The sequence below is a fragment of the Penicillium hordei genome, assembly GCF_028827395.1.
Source record: "Penicillium hordei strain IBT 12815 chromosome Unknown utg000001l_segment0_segment0, whole genome shotgun sequence".
NCBI classification, from domain to species: domain Eukaryota; kingdom Fungi; phylum Ascomycota; class Eurotiomycetes; order Eurotiales; family Aspergillaceae; genus Penicillium; species Penicillium hordei.
Genome location: NW_026623142.1, coordinates 5,640,834 through 5,666,543, shown reverse-complemented (window position 1 = coordinate 5,666,543; position 25,710 = coordinate 5,640,834). Strand labels below are relative to the sequence as shown.

General features: G+C 48.9%; 11 protein-coding genes across 11 annotated transcripts; 5 read left to right on the top strand and 6 right to left on the bottom strand.

Annotated features, from left to right (window-relative positions):
- Positions 1 to 55: 55 nt before the first annotated feature.
- On the bottom strand, positions 56 to 2,254 carry N7537_002155 (mRNA decapping enhancer EDC3; the record flags this gene model as incomplete). Its single annotated transcript, XM_056893213.1, has 3 exons — positions 56 to 303; positions 361 to 2,079; positions 2,140 to 2,254. 3 exons carry the CDS (start codon positions 2,252 to 2,254, stop codon positions 56 to 58), a joined length of 2,082 nt encoding a protein of 693 aa, XP_056758208.1.
- A 383-nt stretch (positions 2,255 to 2,637) lies between these two features.
- N7537_002154 (DEAD/DEAH box helicase) lies at positions 2,638 to 4,892 on the bottom strand (the record flags this gene model as incomplete). Its single annotated transcript, XM_056893212.1, has 3 exons — positions 2,638 to 3,436; positions 3,485 to 3,903; positions 3,954 to 4,892. 3 exons carry the CDS (start codon positions 4,890 to 4,892, stop codon positions 2,638 to 2,640), a joined length of 2,157 nt encoding a protein of 718 aa, XP_056758207.1.
- Positions 4,893 to 5,653: 761 nt separating this feature from the next.
- On the top strand, positions 5,654 to 8,412 carry N7537_002153 (uncharacterized protein; the record flags this gene model as incomplete). Its single annotated transcript, XM_056893211.1, has 5 exons — positions 5,654 to 5,675; positions 5,736 to 5,797; positions 5,870 to 6,146; positions 6,205 to 6,827; positions 6,880 to 8,412. 5 exons carry the CDS (start codon positions 5,654 to 5,656, stop codon positions 8,410 to 8,412), a joined length of 2,517 nt encoding a protein of 838 aa, XP_056758206.1.
- A 619-nt stretch (positions 8,413 to 9,031) lies between these two features.
- Positions 9,032 to 11,997, bottom strand: N7537_002152 (mitofusin; the record flags this gene model as incomplete). The annotated part of the gene is made up of 4 exons (XM_056893210.1): positions 9,032 to 9,396; positions 9,453 to 11,503; positions 11,566 to 11,614; positions 11,688 to 11,997. 4 exons carry the CDS (start codon positions 11,995 to 11,997, stop codon positions 9,032 to 9,034), a joined length of 2,775 nt encoding a protein of 924 aa, XP_056758205.1.
- A 229-nt stretch (positions 11,998 to 12,226) lies between these two features.
- Positions 12,227 to 13,310, top strand: N7537_002151 (ESCRT-III subunit protein DID4). Its single transcript, XM_056893209.1, has 5 exons — positions 12,227 to 12,270; positions 12,328 to 12,542; positions 12,605 to 12,665; positions 12,733 to 12,993; positions 13,059 to 13,310. Exons 1-5 carry the CDS (start codon positions 12,265 to 12,267, stop codon positions 13,185 to 13,187), a joined length of 672 nt encoding a protein of 223 aa, XP_056758204.1. The 5' UTR covers positions 12,227 to 12,264; the 3' UTR covers positions 13,188 to 13,310.
- Positions 13,311 to 13,541: 231 nt separating this feature from the next.
- N7537_002150 (Protein kinase domain-containing protein) lies at positions 13,542 to 15,420 on the bottom strand (the record flags this gene model as incomplete). The annotated part of the gene is made up of 2 exons (XM_056893208.1): positions 13,542 to 14,893; positions 14,958 to 15,420. 2 exons carry the CDS (start codon positions 15,418 to 15,420, stop codon positions 13,542 to 13,544), a joined length of 1,815 nt encoding a protein of 604 aa, XP_056758203.1.
- Positions 15,421 to 15,970: 550 nt separating this feature from the next.
- N7537_002149 (uncharacterized protein) lies at positions 15,971 to 17,386 on the top strand (the record flags this gene model as incomplete). The annotated part of the gene is made up of 1 exon (XM_056893207.1): positions 15,971 to 17,386. The coding sequence occupies one exon, from the start codon at positions 15,971 to 15,973 to the stop codon at positions 17,384 to 17,386; it is 1,416 nt and encodes a 471-aa protein (XP_056758202.1).
- A 1,704-nt stretch (positions 17,387 to 19,090) lies between these two features.
- On the top strand, positions 19,091 to 20,278 carry N7537_002148 (triose-phosphate isomerase TPI1; the record flags this gene model as incomplete). Its single annotated transcript, XM_056893206.1, has 6 exons — positions 19,091 to 19,128; positions 19,230 to 19,509; positions 19,602 to 19,676; positions 19,789 to 19,901; positions 19,968 to 20,182; positions 20,250 to 20,278. 6 exons carry the CDS (start codon positions 19,091 to 19,093, stop codon positions 20,276 to 20,278), a joined length of 750 nt encoding a protein of 249 aa, XP_056758201.1.
- Positions 20,279 to 20,534: 256 nt separating this feature from the next.
- Positions 20,535 to 22,071, bottom strand: N7537_002147 (mitochondrial distribution and morphology protein 10; the record flags this gene model as incomplete). Its single annotated transcript, XM_056893205.1, has 2 exons — positions 20,535 to 21,901; positions 21,975 to 22,071. The coding sequence occupies 2 exons, from the start codon at positions 22,069 to 22,071 to the stop codon at positions 20,535 to 20,537; spliced, it is 1,464 nt and encodes a 487-aa protein (XP_056758200.1).
- A 192-nt stretch (positions 22,072 to 22,263) lies between these two features.
- N7537_002146 (ribosome assembly factor MRT4) lies at positions 22,264 to 23,465 on the top strand. Its single transcript, XM_056893204.1, has 2 exons — positions 22,264 to 22,516; positions 22,660 to 23,465. Exons 1-2 carry the CDS (start codon positions 22,323 to 22,325, stop codon positions 23,204 to 23,206), a joined length of 741 nt encoding a protein of 246 aa, XP_056758199.1. The 5' UTR covers positions 22,264 to 22,322; the 3' UTR covers positions 23,207 to 23,465.
- A 585-nt stretch (positions 23,466 to 24,050) lies between these two features.
- Positions 24,051 to 25,659, bottom strand: N7537_002145 (U1 small nuclear ribonucleoprotein 70 kDa; the record flags this gene model as incomplete). The annotated part of the gene is made up of 4 exons (XM_056893203.1): positions 24,051 to 24,796; positions 24,896 to 24,989; positions 25,050 to 25,177; positions 25,245 to 25,659. 4 exons carry the CDS (start codon positions 25,657 to 25,659, stop codon positions 24,051 to 24,053), a joined length of 1,383 nt encoding a protein of 460 aa, XP_056758198.1.
- Positions 25,660 to 25,710: the final 51 nt, after the last annotated feature.

The window sequence follows — 25,710 nt, the reverse complement described above, 5'->3', positions numbered from 1 at the left end:
GCCTTATGACAATGTAAATCGTGGTAATTCATATGATTAGAAAGGGTTGTTGTGTTTAGGAAAGCAAGGGCTGATACTTCAATGGCACGACCCATTTGTTCCCGAAATCAATTCCATGGCGACGACGGGTACCGTACTTTCTCCAGACAATCTGAGGGATTCCGATGTCGGCAACTGCCAAATTCCAGGACAGTCTTTCACCAGACAGCAGAGCATTCAGCACACCAGTCTTGGGAGCCCCGAGGCACACCACAGATGTGGCATTAACGCAAAGCCGGCCACCTTCGGCTAGAGTAACCTCGCCTATGGGGTTTGCTGTATTAGCTACACCTGTTGGGAGTCGTTTCTGTAAGTACTTACCAGTAGAAGCATTGAGTCCGGAGGGAACATCCACAGACAACACATCGACGTTGCTGCGATTCATCCACGAAATCATTTCAAAGGCCACGCCTTGGTCATCGGTCCGAAGGTCGTCAAAGGATAAATGCATACCAAACAAGGCGTCAATAATCAAGTCGGGGCCCAGGTCTGAGGTGGCCAAACGAGCAGATAGTTCTTCCCATTTGAGCACGCGTCCCCCAACCTTACGGAAAATATCAAGTTGTTTGCGGCAGTTCTCCAGCAATTCAGCTTCGTGTTCAAGCCCGAGCAAACAAACTGTAACCCGGTGACCCCGATTACGCAGATGGCGAGCAGCAGCAATAGCCCTTGCCCCAGTACGATGGTTGCCAGTAAGGATAAGCATAGTGGGCGCAGCAGCATCGTTGGACAGAAGAGCTACAGCGGCCTCTGCTATTCCCCGACCTGCATTCTCTGTAATAATCTCATCGGCCAATCCAAACTCGGCGACCGAAATTTGCTCAATCTCCAGAGTCTGCAAGGGGCTCACCGTGGGACAACTGCGATTGGTGGTTGTGAGCCGGAGATATCCAGCACCAGAAACATTAGGAGCAATCATAGGCGACACTGACGATCGGCTTGGGCGAGGGCTGGTTGTACGAGAAATGTTGACGTGAAGCTGACTGCGACCAAGCGCACTGAGCTGTGGCACCATTGGCGGGGCCTGTATCGCGCTGTCTTTGCGGGGAGGCTGAGCGTGTGTGGGCACCCTTGACCGCTCGCGTCCAGAGAGGGTATCGCTACCCAGTTTTATCTCACTAATTCCTTCAATATCATCCCCGGTGTCGCTGTTCTGTGGGCTATCGAGTACATTCTCCGTCCAGTGTAGGTTCTTTCCGCCGTTAGTGCCCGGCTTGACCTTGCGGTTGAAGCTCACCAAGCGCTCCTCGTCTGCGGTAGTGTCGTCGTTTCGAATTTGTTCAAATACAGTCCGCTTGTCAAATTTGGATAGGTTGCTTTCGAAGTCGAATTCGCCCAGCTCTTGGATATCAGTAGCATCTTCGGTTGCCCAGCCACTTGGATCCTCGGCATAACGGCGTGACTTCTTTTTGCGAAGTTTAGTTCCAGACCGGCTCAGAGCTTCAGGTGAATCCTGGAATGCAGGGGCAGCTGGCTCCACAAATGCAGTCTGGCGCCAGCCCTTGCTCTTCGGGTTGGTGCTTGCTGCGGCGCCATGTTTAGCGGCATATCCTCTCTCTTCTCGTAAATTTTCTTGGTTGCCACGTCGATTCCGCTTTGGTGTCTGCTTTGAGGGTGACAGTTCCTGCGGGCTTTGGAGTAATTTCTTATGGGAGGTCCCTTGCATTCCAGTCTTGTCGCTATCTGCATTCAATTCCAGGCTGCTAAATGGCTCACTCAAAGAGGCGGAGACTGCCACAGGAATTTGGTTGGCGGGGACAGCCGTCGAAACATTTTCAACAAACGGTTTAGATATGAGAGGGGCTTTTGAAAAACTCAGAATAGCCGGGTCCGTAAATTGTTGCTGTGTTGGAGTAGATTGAGTGGGAGCTGAGGGTAAAGGCATTGTTCCATAAGGTTGAAGCTGGGGGTTAGGTTGATGTTGAGGTAGTTGCTGACGCTGCGGAGGAGCCTGGGTATTGGTTTCAAGAGAGAGGTCGATGATAGCAGAGGCATCAATAGAATATTGAGGCAGGCGTTGACCATTCCAGAGAAATGTGACTAGATATCAAAAGGTTAATTATTATGACATGTTACATATTGAACTCATTCGTAGCTCACCATCCTGGAGGAGCAAGCGCTGCCCGAACACATTGGCGACCTGGCCCACCAGCCTTCCACCCTGTGGCTCTCTCAATGTCACCAGCACATTGTAGCCAATGAATTCGGAAGCCATGATGATTGTGAGCCTTCGTAGTCCAGCTAAACAACCATCAAGCGTGCAATTGTATTTGCTTAGCAAGCGCGTCAAACTTTAAGATGACCCTACAGAGTTACGACAAAAGAGCTGAGACAATTGGACAGGATGGCACGTGATTAATATTATCGATATGCGATATGCGATAAGCGATAAGCACCCCAACCTCGGAAGGTTAGAAGCTGGTGTTGAGGGGAGGTACATGCGATAAATCCATGGATGTCCACGACTAGTTTGAAGTAATTGTGTATTATTCATGATAAAAAAAATGTATTATCGATAAGTAATCAGACATCTTGGATACATATACATGTCATTTCTGACCTGGGAAATGAAAAAACCCTCGCAATATTATATATGAATCAAAAGTCATCATCATCGAAGTCATCTGGGTTCAAAGTACTTGACGACTTGGACTTGTTAACCTCTGAAATCGTGATGAGGTTGGAATAGAATTCCACCACTTTCGGATGCACCATCACCTTGCGAGGCTCGAATCGAGTAACCTGCAGACCCTCCTGTGACACCGCTCGACTCAGTGCAACATAAGCCTGGCCCTTTTCAAACACTCGGCCCAGATCAACCTTCACGCGTTGAAGAGTCTGGCCCTGGGCCTTGTGGATGGACAGAGCCCACGCCAATATCAACGGAACCTGTTGACGCTGGGCTTGCACTTCTCCATTAGGAAGCTCAATCTTCCATGTCTCCGGTTGACACAGTAAGTGACGTTCTGACCCATCAGGCTGAAGGAAGGATACTAGCGGCCATTTGCGAGCCATTGAGGCTGGGCCCTCTTTGTACCCCATAGGTTTGAGCTTTTTCCGAGCTCGATGAGCCCGCTCATCGTCGCTTGCAGTCGCGTCGTCAGTAAAATTTTTGTCATTTTCCTTGTAGGAATCAAAGTAATCTTCACTCATGAAAGCTACTACTTTTCCAATAGAGCCATTGACAAGCGAATCCTCCATGTTCTTAATGAGCATCACTTGAGCACCCTTCTTCAACTGAATCATGGGAGGGGCCATGCAGTTTGCCAGCAGTCTCTCGCGATGCTGAGGGTCCTGGATAGTCCCAGAATCCACTGCGTTGAACCTCATAATCTCGCCAGAAAGTCTTCCCATCCGTGCAGAGTTGGCACCTTCCACTTCAGCGCGCGTTGGGAACCTATCAAGAGTCAGCTTTAGTATGGTATAATCATATAGTAAAACATACAGTTCTGTTGCTTCGATCTGGTCTTTAACATCAAGGGGGCGAGAGAGCCTTCTGAAGGCCTCAATCGTGCGAGGGGTAATTTTCCCCAGTCGCATTTCATTCAGCATATCAGCAAACTCCGGATCTCGTTGACGGAAGATGTTGGTTAAAAGAATGGTGTGTTGGATACAGGTTGTCCAGGAAGCAGCCGCAAATGCAAATTTTGCCTCCCGGTTGCTTCCATCTGGGACGGGAGGTAGTTGGAAGAAGTCGCCTGTTACAACAAGCTGAATTCCTCCAAAGGGACGACCATTGTTGCGAATTCGTCGGGCAATCTCTTCGAGTTTATCAAATAGATCTCCGTCCACCATGGAGACCTCATCAACAACAAGGACTTTGGTACGCAGCCAGCGATTTCGAGCTTTCTGGTTTTTTTTAATCTGGGGGTTGTTAGTATCAGCAATTCCTGGGCGAGTGATGAAAAGCTTACCTTTTTCACTAGTTCGGGCACTGGCTCTTTGCCTAGACCAATTCCGGCAAAGCTGTGGAGAGTCACACCCCCGATATTGCAGGCCGCAAGACCTGTTGATGCTGTAACTGCAATTCGATCAGGTTCTTTGCGATATTTGTTGCGCAGCTTCGCAATAATTTCCCTCATGAGTACTGATTTTCCCGTTCCTGCAGAACCAGTGAAGAACATGCTCTTTCCGCGGTCGACAACAGCGTCAAGAACAGCTCTTTGCTCGTCGCTCAAGAAAACAGAGGCAATCTTGGAATTGTCCTTTGCTTTCGAATTCCCGTCGCTTTTTTGGGTCTTTTTGTATTCTTGTCGCAACTCTTTCTGTTCCGCCTTGATGGTGCTCTCGGACTTGTTCCATGGTTCTGCGGGTCTTGAACGCTTGGGAGTCACAAAACTCTTTTTCTTGTCTTCACGGGGTTCCTCTTCTTCTTTGGTCCACGGAAGCGTACGAGGTTTCTTCACAGGCGGTTGGAAATGTGAAGGCGGCGATGATGACCACGGTAACTGCATGCTGCTGGGAGGAGCTGCTGCTTCTTGTGATATGGATGGAAGATCAGGGTAATTGACGTCTGTTGGATTTTCATTGCCATAAACAGACTGGCCAATTCTTGATGTAGTATCCAAGCTTGGATATGTGACTGTCTTAGAGATGGCGGAGCCAGAAACGCTCGGCGCAATCAGTGGCTGTGGCTCATCGAGGTCCAGATCATCATCGAAGTCATTTTCATCGAAATATACCGCGTTATGAAGGGACCCCAACGAGGACTCGGCCACTTCGATTTTTCGTTTGGCACCACCAGATTGTGGTTGTGACTTCGGGGGAATCGTTGCATTAGCACGCAATAAGTCGGTCTGGTGAAGAGGTTTCGTGCCACTACCTGGGTGGTCTTGGAGAGCTTTCTTGAACATTTGCTCGGGGGCTTCGGCGAGTCGAGCTGAGGATGAATACGCAAGTGAACTCGGTAGTCTCTTTGGGCAGGTCAAAGGGAGCGATCGAAGTATGTGTATGCCCCGCGCCCTGAATCTGGCAATATGCATAAAATAAAATGCAGAGTGCAAATCAAGACAATGAGGTCGCGCCAGACAATTCCGATAGGGACGCAGATCGATTTTCTGCAACGCGTTGCAGACGCGATTATCTACACGTGATTGGATACTGATAAGGATAACAGCTCCACCGAGGTCTAGATCCAAACATTGAATATGGGATTATCTCACTAGGTTTGTATTTATCACCTATTTGAAAAGATGCTATGAGTGTTTATTAGGACTAGATACACTATATTGCATACGAAAAAATTAGAGAAATAAGCTTTTATCGATAACTAAAAACCATATTATGATATGTTGTCTGGAATATATACTTCGGATTAATTATTCAATATGCACAACACATTGACCCCAAAACAACCTTAAACTGCGCGTTATTACATTTTACCATTTAACTGGACACAAAAGACTAGATTATCATTGTAGTTAAGTGCAATTTGTGTAACTGCATTCAAGTATATCCAATAACATGGGAGCGGACACAATATCACGTGACTACAAATTACCGCAAAACACGCGGGACAAGAATGCAGAATCCAGACATTACCAACCACCAGCCGCGAGAGTATCTTGCCAAGAACACTCATATTGAAGCAGCTTGGACTCTGCGACCATGAGGAATGGCAGGGATGGCTGTCTCGAGTACGCGCAGCGGCTTCGTCTTTCGAATTCGAGCACAATTGCTAATAAGTTATGTTATAGACAAAGACTACCCTCTGACAGGTGTAGTCATCTGCTTTACCTCTGTACAAATTGAGAAGAGAGTATGTGTCAAATAGAGGTTTAGTGACTTGTGAAGCTCTAAGCAGAGGCTGACTTGTATCCCCATTGCACAGACTCCATTGACTCAAATGGCGGAACAAATGGGCGCGATGCACAGTATCCATCTTACTTCGGACGTAACCCACTTGCTTGTGGGTGACACAAATAGCGAAAAGTACAAATTCGTTGCAAGGGAACGGAATGATGTGGTGGCAATGAACCCAGAATGGATCGAGGCCGTACGATACTCATGGACGCAGGGAGAGGACACAGACATACAGGCTCTGGAGAAAAAATTCAGACTGGCAACATTGCATGGCCTCAAAATTTGCATCACTGGGTTCTCGGACCGTGAGTTGGCTGGGTTTCCACAATTGAGTATGGAACAACGCTAACAAATGCGCCGCAGTTCCTTTTCGAGCCTACATGCAGAAGACAACCGAGGAGAACGGGGCCGAATATCGGAAAGACCTGACCAAAACTGTAACACATCTAATTGCGCGCAACTCGGACGGTGAAAAATACAAATTCGCGACACAATGGAATATCAGAGTTGTTTCGGTAAAATGGTTTACGGACAGCATCGAGCGTGGAATGATCCTGGACGAGCAGAAATATCACCCGCTGGTGCCACCTGCCGAACAAGGTGTCGGGGCATGGAATCGATCCTCACCGACAGAGAGGGAGCCTTCGCGAAGGGGCAGCACTACAAAAGAGAACTCTCTAAATCCGCGACCTCGAAAACTACGCAGGATTGCAAGTACCAAGCTGATAGATCAAAACGAAAGCATATGGGGGGATATCGTCGGAACAGGATTCGATAATAACGAGACGACTGGACCCCAAAAGAACGCACAAGCACAAAAACCACCCGAAGCCTCGAAGCCTGTCATACAGGCGTATCAGTCATTTGCCAGCGAGACTACATTTTCTGAAAGCCAGACTCGTCTTCCACTACCAGCTGCTCCACCAAAAGACAATGGATTTTTACATATGACTTATTTCTTCATTAATGGATTCTCTTCCAAGCAGGTTTGTGCTCATGCTCTTGCCCAAATTTTCTTGAAACTAATTGATCTTATAGACTAAAGTTCTCCGTGAGCATCTCACTTATAACGGAGCTCAGTTGGTAGAGTCACTGAATGAGTTCTCTAGCCCTATTATTCCCAAAACAGGACATGGGCTGTTCATCATGGTGCCGTATCAGACTCCCAGGTCAGCGATTCCGTCAACAGATGAAATGGCCTTTGAATGCGAGGTCGTGACAGAGATGTGGCTGGAAAGATGCATTGATGCTCGAGCTTTTGTTCCACCCGAGTCTCATGTGGCGAGCACTCCATTTCCCAAGTTCCCTATACCAGGTGAGATCCCATCAAATGCAATATTAAAACTTGCTCTAATGACCTTAGGTTTTCCGGAATTGCGGATTTGTTCCACCGGTTTTGGACGTATCGACCTTTTACACCTACGCAAACTGGTAGAGTTGATGGGCGCCACATATGGTGATTTCCTAACGCCAAAAGCATCCGTTCTGATTTGCAATGATCCCAAAACAGCCAGCGTGGACAAATTGCGACATACTGCCGAGTGGGGGGTTCCAGCAGTGTCTGCTGACTGGCTCTGGATATCTATTCAAACTGGCCAAAAGAAGCCATTTGAGCCATACATTGTCCGACGACAATTACCACAAAATGCTAGCAGCACAGATAAACTAGGTTCTTTATCTGCCAAGCGAAAGCAATCTGACAGGCATGTTGATGAACGGAAACCGGATTCCCCGTATAACATCTCCACCGAGTCCACGAATGGTGGCAGGAGCGACAAGCGAAGTTTAGGGAACATCAGTGCAAGTCGAACAATACCCATAGTCGGCGATGGCTTTGAAGCCGATGCACCAAAACCTTCTGTCCCGGAGTCTCGATCTCCAACCCCGGCCAGGATACCCGACAGACCGTCCCCAGAGGAACCGAGTACCAAACAGCCTACGCCAAGTACCGACTCGGCACCACCCACTGGCCCATCCGCACTGGATACCGCTCTGAGCGGGCTCCTACAGCAAGCCCGCGCTGCCAAGTCACGACAGCAATCCGAGAGCACCACGACCAATGATGACGGAAATCCACCCCGACGAAAGCGTAAGCCACTCCTCGGCCGCGCCCCATCCCACTCTTCAGCCCGAATGCTGGAAGGCCCGCGTCCCATCTCACGCGCTAGCTCGATTGACACACTTAACGACGACGGCCTCGGTAGTGCTTTGGAAAGCGCTCACCCGACTAGAGACAACTCCATATCCCGTAGCAACAGCCGTGCCGAACAGACTCTGTCATCCATGCTTAGTGGTGGAAAATTTGATTTCCTGAATGATAAACTCCCGCCCCATACCGAGGATGAAGATGAGGAGAATCAGGCACCGCAGATGACGCAGCTGGATTATGAAGATCCCGACGCGGCTGCCATGAGGGCGGAGTTCCTGAGGGATGCTGGGAAGTTGTCTGGTAAGACAATGAAGACCGATAGCTCGAGTTTGCTTGTTGGTGAAGTACGGGAGCTGGAGGATATTGGGTGGGGGTCTGGGCGGAGGACGAGGAAGCAGCCTGTTAAAGTGGACGATCAATGATTTTTTGCACATGGGATGGACGTCCTGGTTTTTGCTTTTTTTTTATCGGCGAAGGCATGGCATTGCATTGCGAATGGCGCCCTCTTTGGTCTATCTATTGTTTTGAAAGAGCGACATGTAAATGTTGTCAATGATAATTTTATTCGCTTCAATATCAAACAAGCTACATAACATGTCCTCAGGTCTACGATGGGAGTGTAACGGATTGTCTAGAGAAGCCGAGTGGAGGCTGCATTCTGAAACTCGACATTTTAGGGACAAAAGAAAAAGAAAAAAAAAAAAAAAAGACGAAGGGAAACCCACGATCTTGAGGTCACTAGCGAGAGAAAGTTTGAACTAGTTGCAATCTTAATTCAAGGGGGAATCTTCAGTAATTAGGCTCCCTCTGGTGCACGCCATCACGCCATGAAATACAATGAAAGCCAGCGAGGCACGAGCGCCCCGGGCAGAAATGACTGGAAAGCCGACGTGAAAGAACATCATAGGAAGAGTTTAGTAGAATATGGAGAACGGGTAAGAGAAAGATGTAAACTGTACAAGTTAGGAGGCAAAAAAAAGAGTGAAAAAGAAACATCGTAGGAATCATGAGTAGTTGTACAAAGGTGAACTGAACATAGGCTTATGCTTGCATCGCCGCAGCCATTCCGCCAGGCAAGGGAGCATCAAGATCCAGATTCTCGATAGAACGGCGGTTCTCACTGCTGTCCCGGAACAAGTTGGAGAAATACTTGGTGGCAACATCGCTCTCCTGCTTGATTTTAGTGACCTCTTGCTTGCGTCTGCCGAGATCCTCAATATCCTGAGATAGACAGGTCTGGAGATTGTTGGCAGGCAGGCGCAGCATGCGGCGAACTTCAGTTGAGATTCGATTGGCATTCGAGTGCACATAATCCATCTCAGAAAGAGTTGCGGCGATCTTCCGCGACAGGCGTGGGGGAAGGGTGGTCGGGATGGAGCTGAGCACATAAGCTGCGGTCAGGACGGCTTGAATAAAGTTAGTATATTGTTATTATTTGTGAGAATGTGCGAAAAGAACTCACCAGCAGCGAGGATGCTAGGGAAGAACAGCCGGCGCATGTTGTTCGGGCCAATAACCTTGACAGCACTTAAGGCACTATCCACCCAACTGAATCCGCCCAATGCCCTACCACCAAGTACAGTGACCGCAGTCATTGCAACGCCTGTTCCCGCCATCTTTTCTTGGCGCTCCCAGAGACCAGCAATATCGAAGAAGTCCCACAGCTCAACTTCAGTGTCGACTTGTCGGCCAAAGGTGTGGCGACGGCCACGGCGGAACATCGCATCCGCACGGAAGTTGAGTGGAGTGAATTTATCTTCACCAATGTGTAGAAGACCGATATTCTGGATAAAACCAACTCCTTGAACTGTCTTCTCCCGGGCGTAGCCCTCGCAGTCGGTGACAGACGAAGCAATTTGATCCAGCATTGCCAGCTTCAGTTCCTCGGCGTACTGGAACGCCGAAAAGAGACCAGGATATTCAACACCGAGGTCTGCATCAGAAACACGCGTGATTGTGTTATTCAAGGTTGAACGAGTGTGGTTGTAGACATCATCGCATGAATCGTCGATAGCTTTGTTAACACCCTCTGCAAGCTCTCCCTTCTGTTTCTTGCCGTTCTCGAATGCCGGTACGATCTCTGCCAATTCATCGGTCACTCGCTTGAGCTCCGATTGCGCAACGTCACGGTTGACTGTGGCAAGGGAGCCAAGGTCAGATAGGAGATTCAGAAGATAAGTTCTGGCAGGCGCAAGCTTGGATCGGGAGCGCTTTTCAAGGACGAAACGTCGCAAAGCTCCTTCGAGGTTCTCGAAGTCTTGGAGTTTCTCCCGTTCTTTGCCCTTGCCCTTATCCTTGGAGTCCTTATCGTCGTCATCATCATGCGGGTCAGAGCCACCGCCGTCACCACCGCCAGAGCCAGACTGCGAGATAGCAGGTGTGACAGGTATAGCATTGCTTGAAACGAAATGAACTAGTTCAGCGGCCTCCTTGTATGTGCGAGGGCTGAGTTTGCCGATCTGATCCAAGATCATGCGTTCGCAGCGCTGCTTGTCGCGAATTTGATCAAATCCGTTGACAACCATGAATATATATGCCTTCTCGTGAGCAGCATTCAGGATGAACTCCTTTGCAGACAGTGTGAAGTGATTTGCGGCAGAAACCACAAACACAACGACGTCGATCTCCTCCTGCCGAGCAAAGACAGCCGTGGTTTTCAACGAGTCCGAGTTTAAGCCGGGTGCATCGATTAAAGCGATATCAACCACGCCGTTATTCAGAAGTGATTCGTCAATAGACCGTACATCCTTCACGTAGACCTTGCACTGCATGTACTTCGTGTTTTCGATAACGATGTTTTCGAGTTCGCTGAGAGCATAGACATCAAAGGTGCTTTCGTCATTGCGGTTGTATGGCGTATCTTTATGAACGGCATGGACTTCTTCAACGCTGCAGTTTTCGCGAGCATCGAGAACCTCACAGAAGATGCTTGTGCAAGGCTGCTGGTCCTCTGGCAACACCTTTCGGCGCAGGAGAGCATTGCAGAATGTCGATTTGCCAGCATTCAAGTCTCCTGTAATCAGGACCTTACTTGATGTATCTTCAATTCTGTCTCGCAGCGAGAGGAGATGTTTCATGCTTTGGCTGATCTTTCCATCCAACAGGGCAGCAACCGATGCCTTTTCCAACGAATGCACTAGCTCTGCCTGGGAAAGAGCACCGAGCTTTAGATCCAATTTAAGAATAGAGAACTCTTGCGCAATCTGCGGGGTCATCAATCTAGGCTCTGTCGGGATACGGCGTTGGGCCGAGGCACTGGATTCTCCCAATTCGTCGCTACCCATCGAGGTGGCTGCGCGCCTCAGCTCCGCTCGAGGTGGGGTGCTAGGTTTGCTGTCATTGTCTGCCAATTCGGACTGAGTTCGATGCAGTGGTGGCCGGTCCGTAGGAGAAGAGGGTGTGCTCTGCACGGAAGGATAGTGGGCGGGCCATTGGCGGTTCATGTCCTGAAGCTCCTTAAGTGTGTCGATAGTCCGGGAGATCGCACGAGCAAGTTTAGTTCGATTTGAGTTGCTGAAAATACTGTAAGCCTTGGACTTCTATGAACGCGTTGTTTGCGGAGATGCGAGACATACTAGAGAAGTTGAGAGACGTGACTGGCAACCACTTGCTTCTCATGCTCAGCTGTACCCCAGAGTGTATTAGCTCGATTTTCTTCCCTTTGTATCACACCATCGCATGGCCACCAGCCACCTACCTGCGGGATTCCATTCTCCAGGGCGCGTTGGAGTATGCACCGGAGTCGGCCTATCCTCCATCAATCCTGCATGCCAAGCAGAGTTCGCATCCTCCTCCGTATCAGCAATGCTGCCTCCATAGCCAGAATCTTGGTTTAGCGAAGTCATCAAGGCCGTGGCGCTATCTGAAGTCGAGCCGTTGCCCACAGTCATATAAGTCGGCGGGGGACGGAAAAAAGGATTCTTTTCGGGAAATTCTTCCTCGCCTGAGAACCTGGACGAACCAGCTCTGGAAGACGAGCCTTCACCTGGGTGATATTCCTGACTCATGACGGATGAAAGACCTTATCGTAGGGGCGACATCCATCCAACAGAAGTTGTGTTTTTGGTTGTTTGGTTATGAGATGATCGATTTCTTGGAAGGTTTGAGATGACGTCGGGCCAAAAGGGGTTTAGCGTTCATGTGACCCGGTATCATAGTAATGCGCCTGTAATGTTACCATACCGCCATTGATGTCACTGTTTCTACTCAGGCTCCTACGTTATACTTGAATTTACCTCTCTTTTTGAACTAACAAACCATTATCACCTGCAATCATGAATGTAAGGCGCATATAAAATCCTTGAACATGGCCACTTTACTCACACGATGTGTCTCAGATCGTCGAGTGGGCTTTCGGAAAGCGCATGACCCCCGCGGAGCGTCTTCGTAAACACCAGCGTGCCTTGGACCGAACACAGCGAGAGCTTGACCGAGAGCGAGTGAAGCTAGAGAACCAAGAGAAGAAGCTGGTACAAGACATCAAGAAGAGCGCCAAAAATGGACAAGTTGGAGCCTGCAAGATCCAGGCCAAGGACCTTGTTCGAACACGGAGGTCGGTTTCTCTTGATTGTTTACTGACCACAGCAGCATTGGCTAATTAGATGGCGACAACAGATACATTCAGAAGTTTTATCAAATGCGCACCCAATTACAGGCTATTTCTCTACGCATCCAGGTACGCGCAAGCCGTCCTCCGCTACCCCTCTTAGTTTTACGATGCGCTGACTATTGCTGCTTCCAAGACCGTCCGAAGCAATGAGCAGATGATGCAGTCGATGAAAGGAGCCACAATGCTTCTGGGTAGTATGAACAGACAGATGAATCTCCCAGCACTGCAACGAATCGCGATGGAATTTGAACGAGAAAATGACGTTATGGACCAACGGCAAGAGATGATGGATGATGCGATCGACGAGGCTACAGGAATGGAAGGAGAGGAAGAGGAAGGAGAAGATATCTTGAAGGAGGTTTTGGACGAGATAGGTGTCGACCTGAACCAGGCGGTTTGTTCCCCTGGCCCCCACACATCGGAAGGTGGACCTTGCAGACTAACATATTCTATCTACAGCTTGGTGACACACCCGAACACATACAGAAAGCGCCAGTGAATGAAACTCGAGTTGCGCAGGCCATTGGAGGGGGAGGTAATACGAGTGATGATGACCTCCAAGCAAGACTGGACAGCCTTCGGCGATGATTACGACTTTCTCTCTTACATGCCATTGATGACAGAGGTGATAATGCGACCTGCTGTGTTGAGTTCTAATTGAGTTTACCTGTCTTGCTGTTATTATTAGCATCCCTTCCAAGATATTCCTGCTACCTACATACCAATCTATTTCCTTTTAGCACCTCACACTTCCCTCAACACGTTAAGGGCATCCAGCCGCGAACTAAATAGTTTTGCATAGGGCCAAATTATACCTAGGTACCTATACGCTCGGCGACAAGAAAATATTCATATGGCAGAATCATTAATTATTATAAATTCCGTTCATCTAATACTCTGATTGTATTGAGCCACCATCCTCGACATATAAAATTGGAAGCCTTAAGGTGATACCTCTTGGAGAGGGGGAGTCTTCTCATATCCACTATCACCAGATTCGCCAGAATATGTAGAATAATAAGCAGAACTAGAAGAACTAGAAGGGGAGCTAGGGGAGTCAGAAGTATTAATTGTACCCCGGCTTTGGAGGATGGGGAATGACATATTTTGGTCCAGTGATATACTTGGCCATGGGAAACCCCTCCGACCATCTGCACGGTTTTTATCGTGAAATTTCCCGACAAAGGGTCTTTTCAAAGGGCGACCAGACTCGAGTTCTTCAGCAGACCAGCGAGAAAACCAAGGAAATGTCGATAACTCATCCAACGACGGCCGCTCGGACTTTTCTCTAGACAATGTGGCTTGTAACACATCTCTGCAGTCCTGTGAGAGTGATTCACTGATTGCTGCATCCTCGTTGATCATCCTCTTGCGTCTGCGTTTGACCACTGGATAGAACGGGTCATTGTAAGGGCCATTATACATAGCATGCCAGTCCAAACCTTTCGGCACTGGTTCAGGCTCATCCCAGGGCCAGAAGCCATGCAAAAACCCGTAAACGATCGTTGAATATTTCCATAGGCAGATTTGCCGCTGATCAGCAGTTAAGTAAATACTTTCGATACCGACATCATCGCGGGATGGATCCCTCCAACTGTCGTACTTCTCCAGTTCGATAGCTCGCTCGGGCATCATCTGGTACTCTTGGTAGGGGATAAAGTGGTCTATATCGAATGTGCATGCGTTATTAAGTGAGAAGTGGAGAATTCCAAGATCGATTAGTTGGACATTGAGGTTTTGGTCCATGAGATAATTTGTTACTGAGATATCAGCATGGTAGACCTTCATATCAGCTAATTCTATCATAGCTTGGAGAAGCTGGGAAGCAACTTTACTTCCTTCTATTTCCCCAAGTTGAGGTTCTTTGGCTTCGGACATGAGATATCTGCCATCAAAAGCCGGAAACGGGGGATATCTCTTTCGGATGCGCGGCGGTATTGGCCCATTGGACTTGATCCTATCAAAATGACTTTCATCAATAATTGAAATGGCTTCATAGCTAGGATCAACACAGGGAGTCATGAGAATTGCTGTTAGCATACCGTGAGTGTAGACCGAGTTGAGTCGCGGGAACCTTTTGCTCTCGTCGAGATAGATCAAAAGGAGTGCTTCTTCTGGAATATAGCGTGTTTCCCCACTAGGCCCACGAAATGGCGCCATCTGAGAATCTATACCTGACAATCTATCCATCCACTGTGTTGTGTGGACTTGAGATTTGATTGCGTATTGTTCAAGGTCTTCCAGGGAAGCATCAGCAGCGCCTTTCTCGCGAGCAATAAATGTGGCACCAAATGCTGTGATCAGTTAGCAATGCATCCATACAAAGGACATTAGAGCAAGGGGAGAGAATGGTCTTACTTCCTGCGCCTATGAATCCATATATCTGCACTCGCTCGATAAGGTCTGGACAAAGGCATACCGCCTTAGCCGTGGTCTTCCCCTCAGGACTCAAACGGATGAAATCGTCATAAGAACTGCAGGCGTGTTTTTGAAATACTTCACTGTCGCATCGGTGCCCTGAATCGTCCCGGCAATTACACCTCGAGAATTCCTCGTTATTCCGTTTGGCAAACGCTATCCCTAGACGATCTCGAAGAACCTGACTGACTTGGGGATACCTTCGGGATAATTCGCTTGAGGGGTCCAAGAGCTCTTCGGCATTGTAAGAGAAGCTACCACTGTAGTCCTTGTTTTTAAATTCGCGGGCCTGCGGCAACTGACAGTTTAAGGTATGATTCCCCTTGATTGCGCCCAAATCTCTCCCTAGGAGGTAATCAAAAGCGTAAGGATCCCGTGGATTGATGCTCATCTGTTCAGGCATGGTATTTGGTTAAATTGGGATAGAGAAAAGTGATGTGTTCAGTTTGCAAGGAAAGCTCGAGGAGCGAAGGTCATTTATGTACAGGGTTCAAAGAAGATTCTATGTATTGTTCTCAGAATAGATACTACGAAGTTCGAATGAAAGGAATCCCTCGAACCAATTTCCTTATATGTCAAAGAGTTATTATATATATTTTTTTAGAACTATAAACAAAGAGCCTAGCCTAGATTTACCGTTACCTAGAACAGAATTAACCAAAATTGCTCAAGTTTTATATCAGATGATACTTATAGATCTATAAATAAAATAATTCACCCGGGCGATTCCCAAGGTCGTCTTGAGGTCAGTTATGCGGCTGAAAATCACCTTGGAACCTAAGTTCGTGCGCCCTGTTCGGAGGGCTCGGAGCTTCATTTTCAGCCTCATTTGCACCCGGGTGAGAAACGAGAAACCAGATGAAAGTCAAGTATAGATAAATTGCATAAATAGTAGTCGCTCTTCTTCTCAAAGCATCATTCTTTCACAAATACCTGAATTTCCTTCCAGAACAATGTCTGCCATTAACAAAGACAATGCGATGCAAACCTCAAACGACACCCCAAGCACAAACCCATTGTCTCCAGTCGTTCATTTGCAATATGTCCAGAGATACTCTGGCTCCCAGTCAGCGAGTCCGGTTTATGAAGGCTTCACCTTTATCAAGGCTATGCCCAAACAAAGTGCAACCTGGACTTGTGTGAAACGGATAGTCATGGAGCTGAATCAAGATGAATACATCGAGATGGTTCAGAAGAGGGCAGACCGGAAGTCCCCAGTGCAGCAATATAGGAACCTATCCTCCGATAACATGCGCGCTCATATAAATCAACTGATTGACGAGCAAAAGAACAATAATCCACTTGCCGAGTGGAGTTGTGTTTACGTCAAAGAGCACTTAAAGGTATCCAAGGCCCGACGCGCTCATCGCAGTGACCATGAAACAGTCTCCATGGATGTCATCATCATGCAAAGGCCCATGAAGACCCAAGCATTTTCCAGAACCTTGATGGGTGGTTCAGTGGCTATTGGGAAACCTCTTCCGTCGGATACAGATAACCCACCTGTGTGGTCTCATCACAGAGATCATCATCTGATGCCCAATCAAAATGGGAATATTTTGCGACCTATACTGCATGATTTGCCTCCCCAATTGGCTCCACCAATGAACTATTTTCCACGATTGGTTTCAACCCGGGCTTCCTACGGGGATCCAAATGGCCAGCAGTTTGAAGCCACACATCCACACGATGAGACAAGTCATCCTGCAGGATCGCGGGACCAGCTCCGTGAATCCGCCCAGTCACCTGTAACCATCAACAATAGGCCAGCAAGTCCTGCCCTCAGTGCCACAAACAGCAGCGACATGAGTCCTGAGGATACTTCAGATTGTTCATCGGAAAGCAACAGCGACCCAGATGATGCATCTATGCTTTCTGACGAATCTGACGACACAACTGCAACAGACGACCTAGAAAGCATGGAAACTGAAACCGAGACTGAGTGTCAGGAGCCACAGCCAAACCAGACCTCTTTCCGACAACAGAATGCCACTCCTTATCGCCGCGAGTCGAGTTATGGGCCTCACTCTCGCCGAAAGTCCCAAAGCCGTAGCCTTGACAGAAGAAATGACAGGAATTATCACCTCCGCGACCAATTTGAGGTACCAGCCAAGATTCTTAGCCCTAGACGGGCTGAAGGGGCTCGGTCAGGCTCAGTGCCTGGTAAAAGGTATAGAACGCAGCTGATGAACGATAACGAGGTCCGAAGCCGAATGCTTGATCGCCGTGAAGAAAGTCTTGGACATCGGGAGAAATGGCTGAAGAGAACCTTTTCCGAAGCGCGTCAGCTCGAGCGTCGTCAACCAGTGAGGAATCCGCCAACAGTGTGTCGTTGTACATGTCGTTGTGCTATCAAAGAGAAGAAATAATCCATGTGACTGATACATTCTTTTACTTTGAATCTTGTTGGTTATGTGTGCTAGTTTCTCTTACCGCCAGAAGAACTGTTTTTTAATTGCACCATTAGTTTGGAATAGTCATATTTATATAATTTATATAAATAGAATGGATGTGTTCTCAGAGTAGACTCTGTCAATCTAAGGTCTTATTCCAACATTCTTCATATCACTCTAATTGGGGGGGGGGGGTTGGAGTATAACTACACCAATGCCAACGATAACATCGGTTTACAATCTCCGACGATGCCCATCTCTCTTAGGGCATATTTTAGTCCCTTGACTGATCAGGGAAGAAGGCATCATATGTTTCCTTGACACTCTACACTGTACTTGTCTGCCTCGTGCTTATTGTCCGAAAGCGGCGGTCATATAAAAATGCTAGGAGATGGGCCCATAATACTTTGTGTAAATTGTCAGCTATCAGCCCTGGAAGTGATAGCGCCCACACCCCAGCTGGAGGTACCGGGATGAGCACTGGAATGTGGTATTCCAAAATTACACGTACTTCAGATGGCTTACAGCCAGTAGCCCTGCGAGAGAAACACCTCCTACACGTCAGTATGGCCGAGTGGTTAAGGCGCTAGACTTGAACATCAGTTCGAGTTATCTAGTTCATTCGTGATCCTAGGTTCGAACCCTAGTGCTGACGTTCGAGTACTTCTTTTTTTTCATCAATTCATACTGTTTATATAGATTGAATACTTGAGATGGAATGCAAAAAATTGTCGGGCTTATCGACCAAACGGATAATATACACCGGTAGATTACCGTTAGTGACAGTGGATTCCCTTGCAGTCTATGAGCAACTGTATTATAGGTACTGAATACACCAATCTCTAAAAACCTAAGTCCAACTCCGCTAGTCAATTTTTAATATTTGAATTATCTATACTATTATAACTCTGTCTTCAAGTATTGCTTTATAGTTTATTATACAGAAATAAAACAAGTAATTTGACAGAAATATAAAGACGACAATGTATGGCACAGTGGGATCCGAGCATTGGACGAGATTTGGTACCCCATATACCGCGCCCAGCTGACACCGGTCCTAGATGAGCTTTAGCTAATAACTAAGCGTCTTGCTTTTTGACGTGGCTTTCAAACAGTGGAATGATTCAGGAGACTACTACAAGTCCTTTAAGTCACCAACCGCCTATTCGACTACCTTACATTAGCTAGCACATTAGATACATAGATAGTTCAGATCGTCCACTGTCCACTTGGAACAAAACTGATTCCTCATTTGCGCTTTCTTTGGCATCAAACCTTGGTTGCAAGCAGACAAAGCCTTCTGTCAAGTCGTGCTCAGAAGGAATATGGGCCTACTTTAAACAGGTGGCACGTTGTTTGATCCAGCTGATGGAGCTGGTTGATATGACGGAGAAAAGAGATTGGACGACTACTGTTAAAAACTGATACGATTGGGAATCCAAACATATGATGTCCGGTCAATTGAGGAACTACGTACTTTCGTACAAAATAGAGGCCCCCGGTGAGCCCCGAGGGAGACCGATGTCATAATTGACACCTAATAATCCAGGCAGACGGCCGTGCCCCGCCATTTACACCAATTTACTTTCCTTCCGGCAAGTCTTCTTCCTCTTCCATAGCTATCAACATCCCTCAAACCTCTTCTTTCTCTCTTCAACCCCCCCAGCCTTATTTATCAATATGCCTCGCCAATTCTTCGTCGGTGGTAACTTCAAGATGTACGTTATACGAACTTCGCTACCCCGCGGTCTCAAGCCCCTCAATCCTTTTACCTATGCCTACTCGTTTCATGAAAGACCACGCAATTAACCCTATAAAGGAACGGTGTTGCTCAGAGCATCACCGACATTGTGAAGAACCTCAATGCCGCCAAGCTCGACAACAGCACCGAGGTCGTCATCTCCCCCCCCGCCATCTACCTCGCTCTGACCCGCGAGCTTGCCGACCCCAAGATCGGTGTTGCTGCCCAAAACGTCTACGACAAGCCCAATGGTGCTTTCACCGGAGAGATCAGTGTTGAGCAGCTCCGCGATACCAAGATTAACTGGGCTGTCATCGGCCACAGCGAGCGCCGAGTGATCCTCAAGGAGACTGATGAGGTATGCATACCCGCACTCCCCCCAAACCTGCAACCCTCCGCGAATACTACAGCCAAATCCAAATGAAGCTTAAACTAACTACCGCTCAATAGTTCATTGCCCGCAAGACCAAGGCCGCCATTGAGGGTGGTGTTTCTGTCATCTTCTGCATCGGAGAGACCCTTGAGGTACGTCATTGCTACCCGGTTCTCCCATTTTCGTCCCGATAGTGGGTCATCGGGTCAAGACCGGCTATATGTTTTTTGAATGCATCCCGCTCACACCCGATTTCTTATGCAGGAGCGTGAGGCCAGCAAGACCATCGAGGTCGTCACCCGCCAGCTCAACGCTGCCGCCAAGGAGCTGAGCGCAGAGCAGTGGGAGAAGGTCGTCATTGCCTACGAGCCCGTCTGGTACGAACTTACCCCATTCCTTCTATATCACAATATTTCCTGGATATCTCTAACATCTATCTTTAGGGCTATTGGCACTGGAAAGGTCGCCACCACTGAGCAGGCTCAGGAAGTCCACGCCGCTATCCGCAAGTGGCTCGGCGAGTCCATCTCCGCCCAGGCTCAGGAGAACGTTCGCATCATCTACGGTGGTTCCGTCAGCGAGAAGAACTGCCGTGAGCTCGCTACTCAGCCCGATGTTGACGGTTTCTTGGTTGGCGGTGCCAGCTTGAAGCCTGCCTGTAAGTTCTTAGCACATGCCCATCTACTGAAATCATTCACCAAATTGGTACTAACCAACATCTGCAGTCGTCGACATCATCAACGCCCGCATCTAAGGGGTTTCCGAAAGAAACTAATACCCCCAGAGTGCCCCGATCATCAGAGTAAATAGCTCTGTGATGTAGGCGTCAGATAGAAGACAAAAGCTTGGAATGTCAAGTATATGATCATGAATCTATGTACAATTCTGAAGTATATTTCGATAACACATAATCGTTGCTACCCCAGTGGAGCAATTATTTCCCTAGCCAACCAAACCATCCAATGATATGCGCCTAGACAACACAAGTAGTCTTAAATAGCACGTGTAACCTATGAAGAGTACAACACGGAGACCCCAACGCCACGCCAATACGACATCCCAGGACCCCCGCCTCCACTCTGGGCCAAGCCGCTGCCCGAAGCCGAAGAAACAGAGGGTGATAATGAGAACGAACCCGGACCCAGCCCAACGCCCGCGCTCACCAAAAGCTCCTTAACCCGGCCTTCCCAGAGAAGCCGCACATTCCAAGACTGATCAATGCGCAGCTTAATGACAGAGTCACTCGTCTCCGCCTCGACGTGAGCGCTGGAGCCCAGGGGACCCTCGGGACGACCCGGGTCATCTAGGAGCGGGGACGCCGGTGAACCAGGCAGGGAAACGCCGAAGTCATGCATGCGCATTTTGCGACGGGCCCATTCTAGATCGTCGTCGCTGGAGGTGCTGGATTTCTTGGTTTGACGCCATAGCTCGCAGCCGGCGACCATTTCGCTTTCCCAGCTGTAGACGTTAAAGCCGAAGCGAGAGCTGAAGGCGAGGTTGGGCGAGGCGCGGAGGGAGTAGGTTGTGGACAAAGAACCCACAATCGGGGCTAATGTTAGCGTTAGGGTGTAGGGGAAGGTTGAGATGGGTGTTCGGGTGTGAGAATGTGATGATGATTGCGGGACCTCGGTGGCGGCGGGTAATGTGGTGAATCGTAGGCCGGTTGACATGCCGATCAGTGATGAGATCGGGGAATAGTATGCCTCTGCACCTGCAGAAAGAAGGGACAATGGTGGCGGGACGTCGTCGCGAGTGTATCTGGGATCGGGGCCAAAGTTCCAGAGTCCCCGCCAACCGAATAGGGCGTTGTCTGTGCTGAAGAGGTATTCATTGCTGTACTTGCCCGTGTCATGGGATAGTTGGGTAAGCAGTGAGGCCTGCGGCGCGGATTTGAGTTGCGGCGGTCCTTGGGTTGAGCAGACTGCTAGTGATAGTTGCATGTTTGTAGAGATTCTACGTAGGAAGAGCGCATATAGAGTGGAAGGGGGTGGAAGATGGAGAGAAGCATGGAGTAGAGTAGCTTTCCGCTTTGCTTCACTTTCTCTGTTATCTTCTCCATCTTTGGGATTTGATGGTTCTGCGCGGCTTCCATCTTTGAGCCCCGGAATGCTCACGCCGTCTAATAGCGAGTCCCATCCCCAGGTCTGGATCGGGGCCGCGGGGGCCTGCACTTGACGGTATCCCGGGCATATCTTTCGAAGCGGGATTGACGCACTTCCACTTGGTAGATTGTTGAATGGCACGGTACTGAATAGATATGACACAGATCCATCGAGCAATCCGACGGTGCCGAGTGTGTAACTGGTTGCAAAATGGGGAGTGGACAATGACGAAAGGTGAACGCGCAATCGCTCGGGGGTCGAAAAATCCAGGATCGCTGCACAAGATATGTTAGACCAACGATCTCCCTGTCCCATATAGAGGATTTCCGGCATAAATCAATCACATACATTGAGCGGTGGTGTTGAGTGATGAGTACGAGTTGTCGCGATTCCAGTGGGTCGCCTCGGCGAAGGATAGCTGGATGTAGTCCATAAAGTCCAGCATTGTCCGGACTCAGCCCTTGCAGGCGACAATATGACCAGCAGCGTAAAATCAAAGAAAGAACACTTGCAGCAAGGGCAATTAAAGTGAACCGACCCTGAGAGATCACAGCTGATTGCCCCATTCAGGTTAGCGTTGGATAAGCCCGGCGGTATGTTAATCCGGTTATCAGCGAAGAAAAAATGTCTGTGGGGGAAACATCCAACTTTCTGTCTGAATTCATTGAACCACCAATTCTAAAATCATAATTCAACATGCCTCGTTCAAAGCGTGCGCGCGTCGTCCACGAGTCGAAGACTGCCAAGAAAGATCACAAGGAGCAGACCCGTCGGCTATTCGCCAACATCCGGGAATGTATCGAGGAATATGATCACCTTTTTGTCTTTGCGGTCGATAATATGCGGAACACCTATTTGAAGGATGTGCGCACTGAATTCGGCGACAGCCGGTAAGCATCATTACTCCGGCCGGAATTTGCATGAGATATTGAATCGGAAAAAAGCGCTTGAATACCAGCGGTGGATCTGATATCAAATATTGATATACGCAAATCCTTCAACCAAGATCAATCGTCTAATAATGTGATTCTAGGGTTTTCTTCGGTAAGACCAAGGTCATGGGCAAGGCCCTTGGCACTGACGTCGAAAGCGAAGCCGCTCCCAACGTGCGCAAACTCACTCCTTTCCTCGCCGGCGCCGTCGGCTTGCTCTTCACCTCCCGCACTCCGGAATCAGTCATCGACTACTTCGAGAACTTCCGCCCCCAGGACTTCGCCCGCGCTGGAACCGAAGCCACCCGATCTTTCACCATCCCCAACGGCCTGGTCACCGCTCGGGCCGGCGAGATCCCTGCTGATCAGGACGAGCCTGTCAGCCACACGATTGAGCCCGCGCTCCGCAAGCTCGGCGTCCCCACCCGTCTGGTGAAGGGCAAGGTCATGCTTGAGTTGACTGAGGGTCAGGAGGGTTACCCCGTATGCCAAGAGGGAGAGACTCTGGACTCACGACAGACTACGTTGTTGAAGATGTTCGGTATCACCTCGTCCGAGTTCAAGGTCGATCTCAAGGCCTACTGGACGCGGAGTACTGAGGAGGTCAAGATCCTCGAGACTGAGGGTGGAATGGATGTTGATGCATAGATGGGATCTTTATATTTTTCCGTTTTTTATTTCTTCTCTTTCCCATTCGGCTTCCGTGTGGCCGAAAAAAGAACTCTGCTGGGCATCTTATGGAGTTTGGTGAGGGCGCTTTCTTTGCAAATATATTGAAGACTTGTGTGTTTTATCTCTCTTTCTCTCGTCCTTATATGGGGGGGTTTCCCTCCTGCTGGATCATGAGCCTATGACAAGATTCGGATACCAGGTCGAAAAAAGTCTACAAATTTACCTCGTTCTTGGATATTAATCAACCGTAGTGCGGAACCGCTAGCTGTATTGCCTAGACCTTCATCTATCTAGCAAGATACCTGCCTTCAGTCATTTCACATGGTTCTTACCTGGTCGTACCCGATGGTTTACCAGATTCCATTTTGCGCGGAAGAGGACCGACTAAAATACAAATACTTACCCCTGCAGAGAAAGCGAGATCTCATTAAGACGAAGGGGGAGAAAAGGAAAAAGAAAAAGAAAAAGCATTGGAACACAAGTGAAGAAAGAAAACACCAAGGGAAAGAAAAATAAATAGAACGGGGAATACAAGCACAATTCATGAGAGTCTCCGTCTGCTGGGGAGTTTAGGTGGACCAAGCAGGGGATGTAGAGAATCACCACGTTCACATCGATTTCTGATGTTGATATCGTGGCATGAGGTGGAAAAACATTGACGGTTGTGATCGTTATCGCGGACTGAATTGCACATGGGCCAATTCATGATTTACCCCCTTACCCTTGAGAAAGAGTGATGAAAACTGGGTAGATCAGTGATACCCACCAGCAAAACCAGACTTCATAGCAAAGCGGTAAGACCTGGGGGACAAGTGAAGGCCTAGTACCTTCTCCTGGAACGGGGATCATCGTATCCAGGTTCATCCTCACGGTTTCGCTTGCGTCCATAATCCTCCCGGCCGCCATCACGACCACCATCACGGCCGCTGCCACCATACCTGTCACCACGTTCACGATCCCGGTCTCGGAATCGGTCTCCGTTTCGGTCTCCCATGCCTCGGTCTCCCATACGATCACGATCACGGTCTCTGTAACGGTCGTCACGGTCATAGTCGCGGCGATCACGGTCAGCATAGCTATCCCGAGGCCGCACAGGCTCCGAATTGCTGCCAGTTGCACCACGGTCGAATCTGCCACCACCGCGGTCACCACGATCACCGCCGAAGCTACCACCTCTGAAACCTCCACTGCGTCCACCACCAGGGCCGGAGGGCGCGTTAGGGGGCGCCTGTCCACCGAAGCCGCTACGGTTGCCTTGGTATCCGATACCACCGCGAGGACCACCGAAGCGATCACCGCCACCGCGGAAACCTCCACCACGGAAGCCACCACCTCCGCCTCTGCCACCGAAGCCTCCGCGGAAACCGCCTCCATACCCACCCGGTCCAGAAGGTGCGTTGAAGCCAGGTCCACCGCGGGAGGGCGGCAAGACCTTGGTGTATCCGCGCCCTCCGAGACCGCCACCAAAGCGACGGGGCTTCCACCCCTTAGTGGTGCGGCCACGCTCGACATCTACCACGGCTGGTCGTCCTTTGATTCTGAGGGTCTCTGTTTCTTTGTAGGCCGCTGATATTGGGGAAAGAACTAGTGTCAGCAACATTTCTTACCGCAAAACAGAATAAACAAGTGGGATTAGTGCCAAGTAAATTGGCATGGTGGTGATACCTCTCATGTCCTTCTCACGCTCGAACACAACGAATGCATAGCCTCGGTGGGGTTTCTTTTTCTTGTCTGAGACTGTGTCTTTGACAATGGTAATCTGTCACCACAATGTCAGCGCTGGTTATCTCTACAAATAATAAGAAAGAATAAGACATACTCTTTCAATGGGGCCGAATCGGCCAAACTCTCGTTCCAGGTCGGCCTCTTTGGCTTCATAACTGAGACGTCCAACAAAGAGAGTCTTGAATGGGTCACCTCGAGCTTGAGGATCTTTGTCCGGATTGTCTGTAAGATATAGCTCGGTTAGCCTCTTGAAATATAAAAATAAAGGTGAAAAGAAGGTTAAGCGTACAGTTTTGCAGTCCTTCTGCTATCTGCTTCTCCAACTCCTCTTTCTTCTCAGTTTTCTCACGCAATTTGCGCTGCACCCAGCTTTCAGTTGCGTTGTATGGAACTTCATCGGCGAAAGTTTTAGCATCGGCAAGGAACTGGGCAACTCCAGAGATAGTGCTCTTTTGGCAGTCATCTGGTGCGCGATCGATTGGAGGCAGATATCGAAGGGGTGGGCGGGGTTGGAATAACGCCAAAAGTGGCGGGGGTAGCTTATCCGTCATGCTGAGTTGTGCACCCAATGGAGATAAAGTCAGGACGTAAAGTAAAGATAATGCGTGGAAGGTGACTGAACCTTCAGGAGTGAGAGCTTCGCGTCGCAATTCTGGTCTTAGCGTCGAATAATGGAAGTCGCTGCACATGCCATTGGTGCACATGACTCACCGCCCTGGCCAATCACGTGTACCAGAAAAAGCCCGGGAGAGCCA

Coding starts and splice junctions, on each gene's coding strand:
- N7537_002151 (XM_056893209.1), top strand. Junction 12,543..12,604: donor GACCTTGTTCGAACACGGAG/GTCGGTTTCTCT, acceptor TGGCGACAACAG/ATACATTCAGAAGTTTTATC. Junction 12,994..13,058: donor GTGTCGACCTGAACCAGGCG/GTTTGTTCCCCT, acceptor TTCTATCTACAG/CTTGGTGACACACCCGAACA.
- N7537_002146 (XM_056893204.1), top strand. CDS start 22,323: ATGCCTCGTTCAAAGCGTGCGCGCGTCGTCCACGAGTCGAAGACTGCC. Junction 22,517..22,659: donor ACTGAATTCGGCGACAGCCG/GTAAGCATCATT, acceptor ATGTGATTCTAG/GGTTTTCTTCGGTAAGACCA.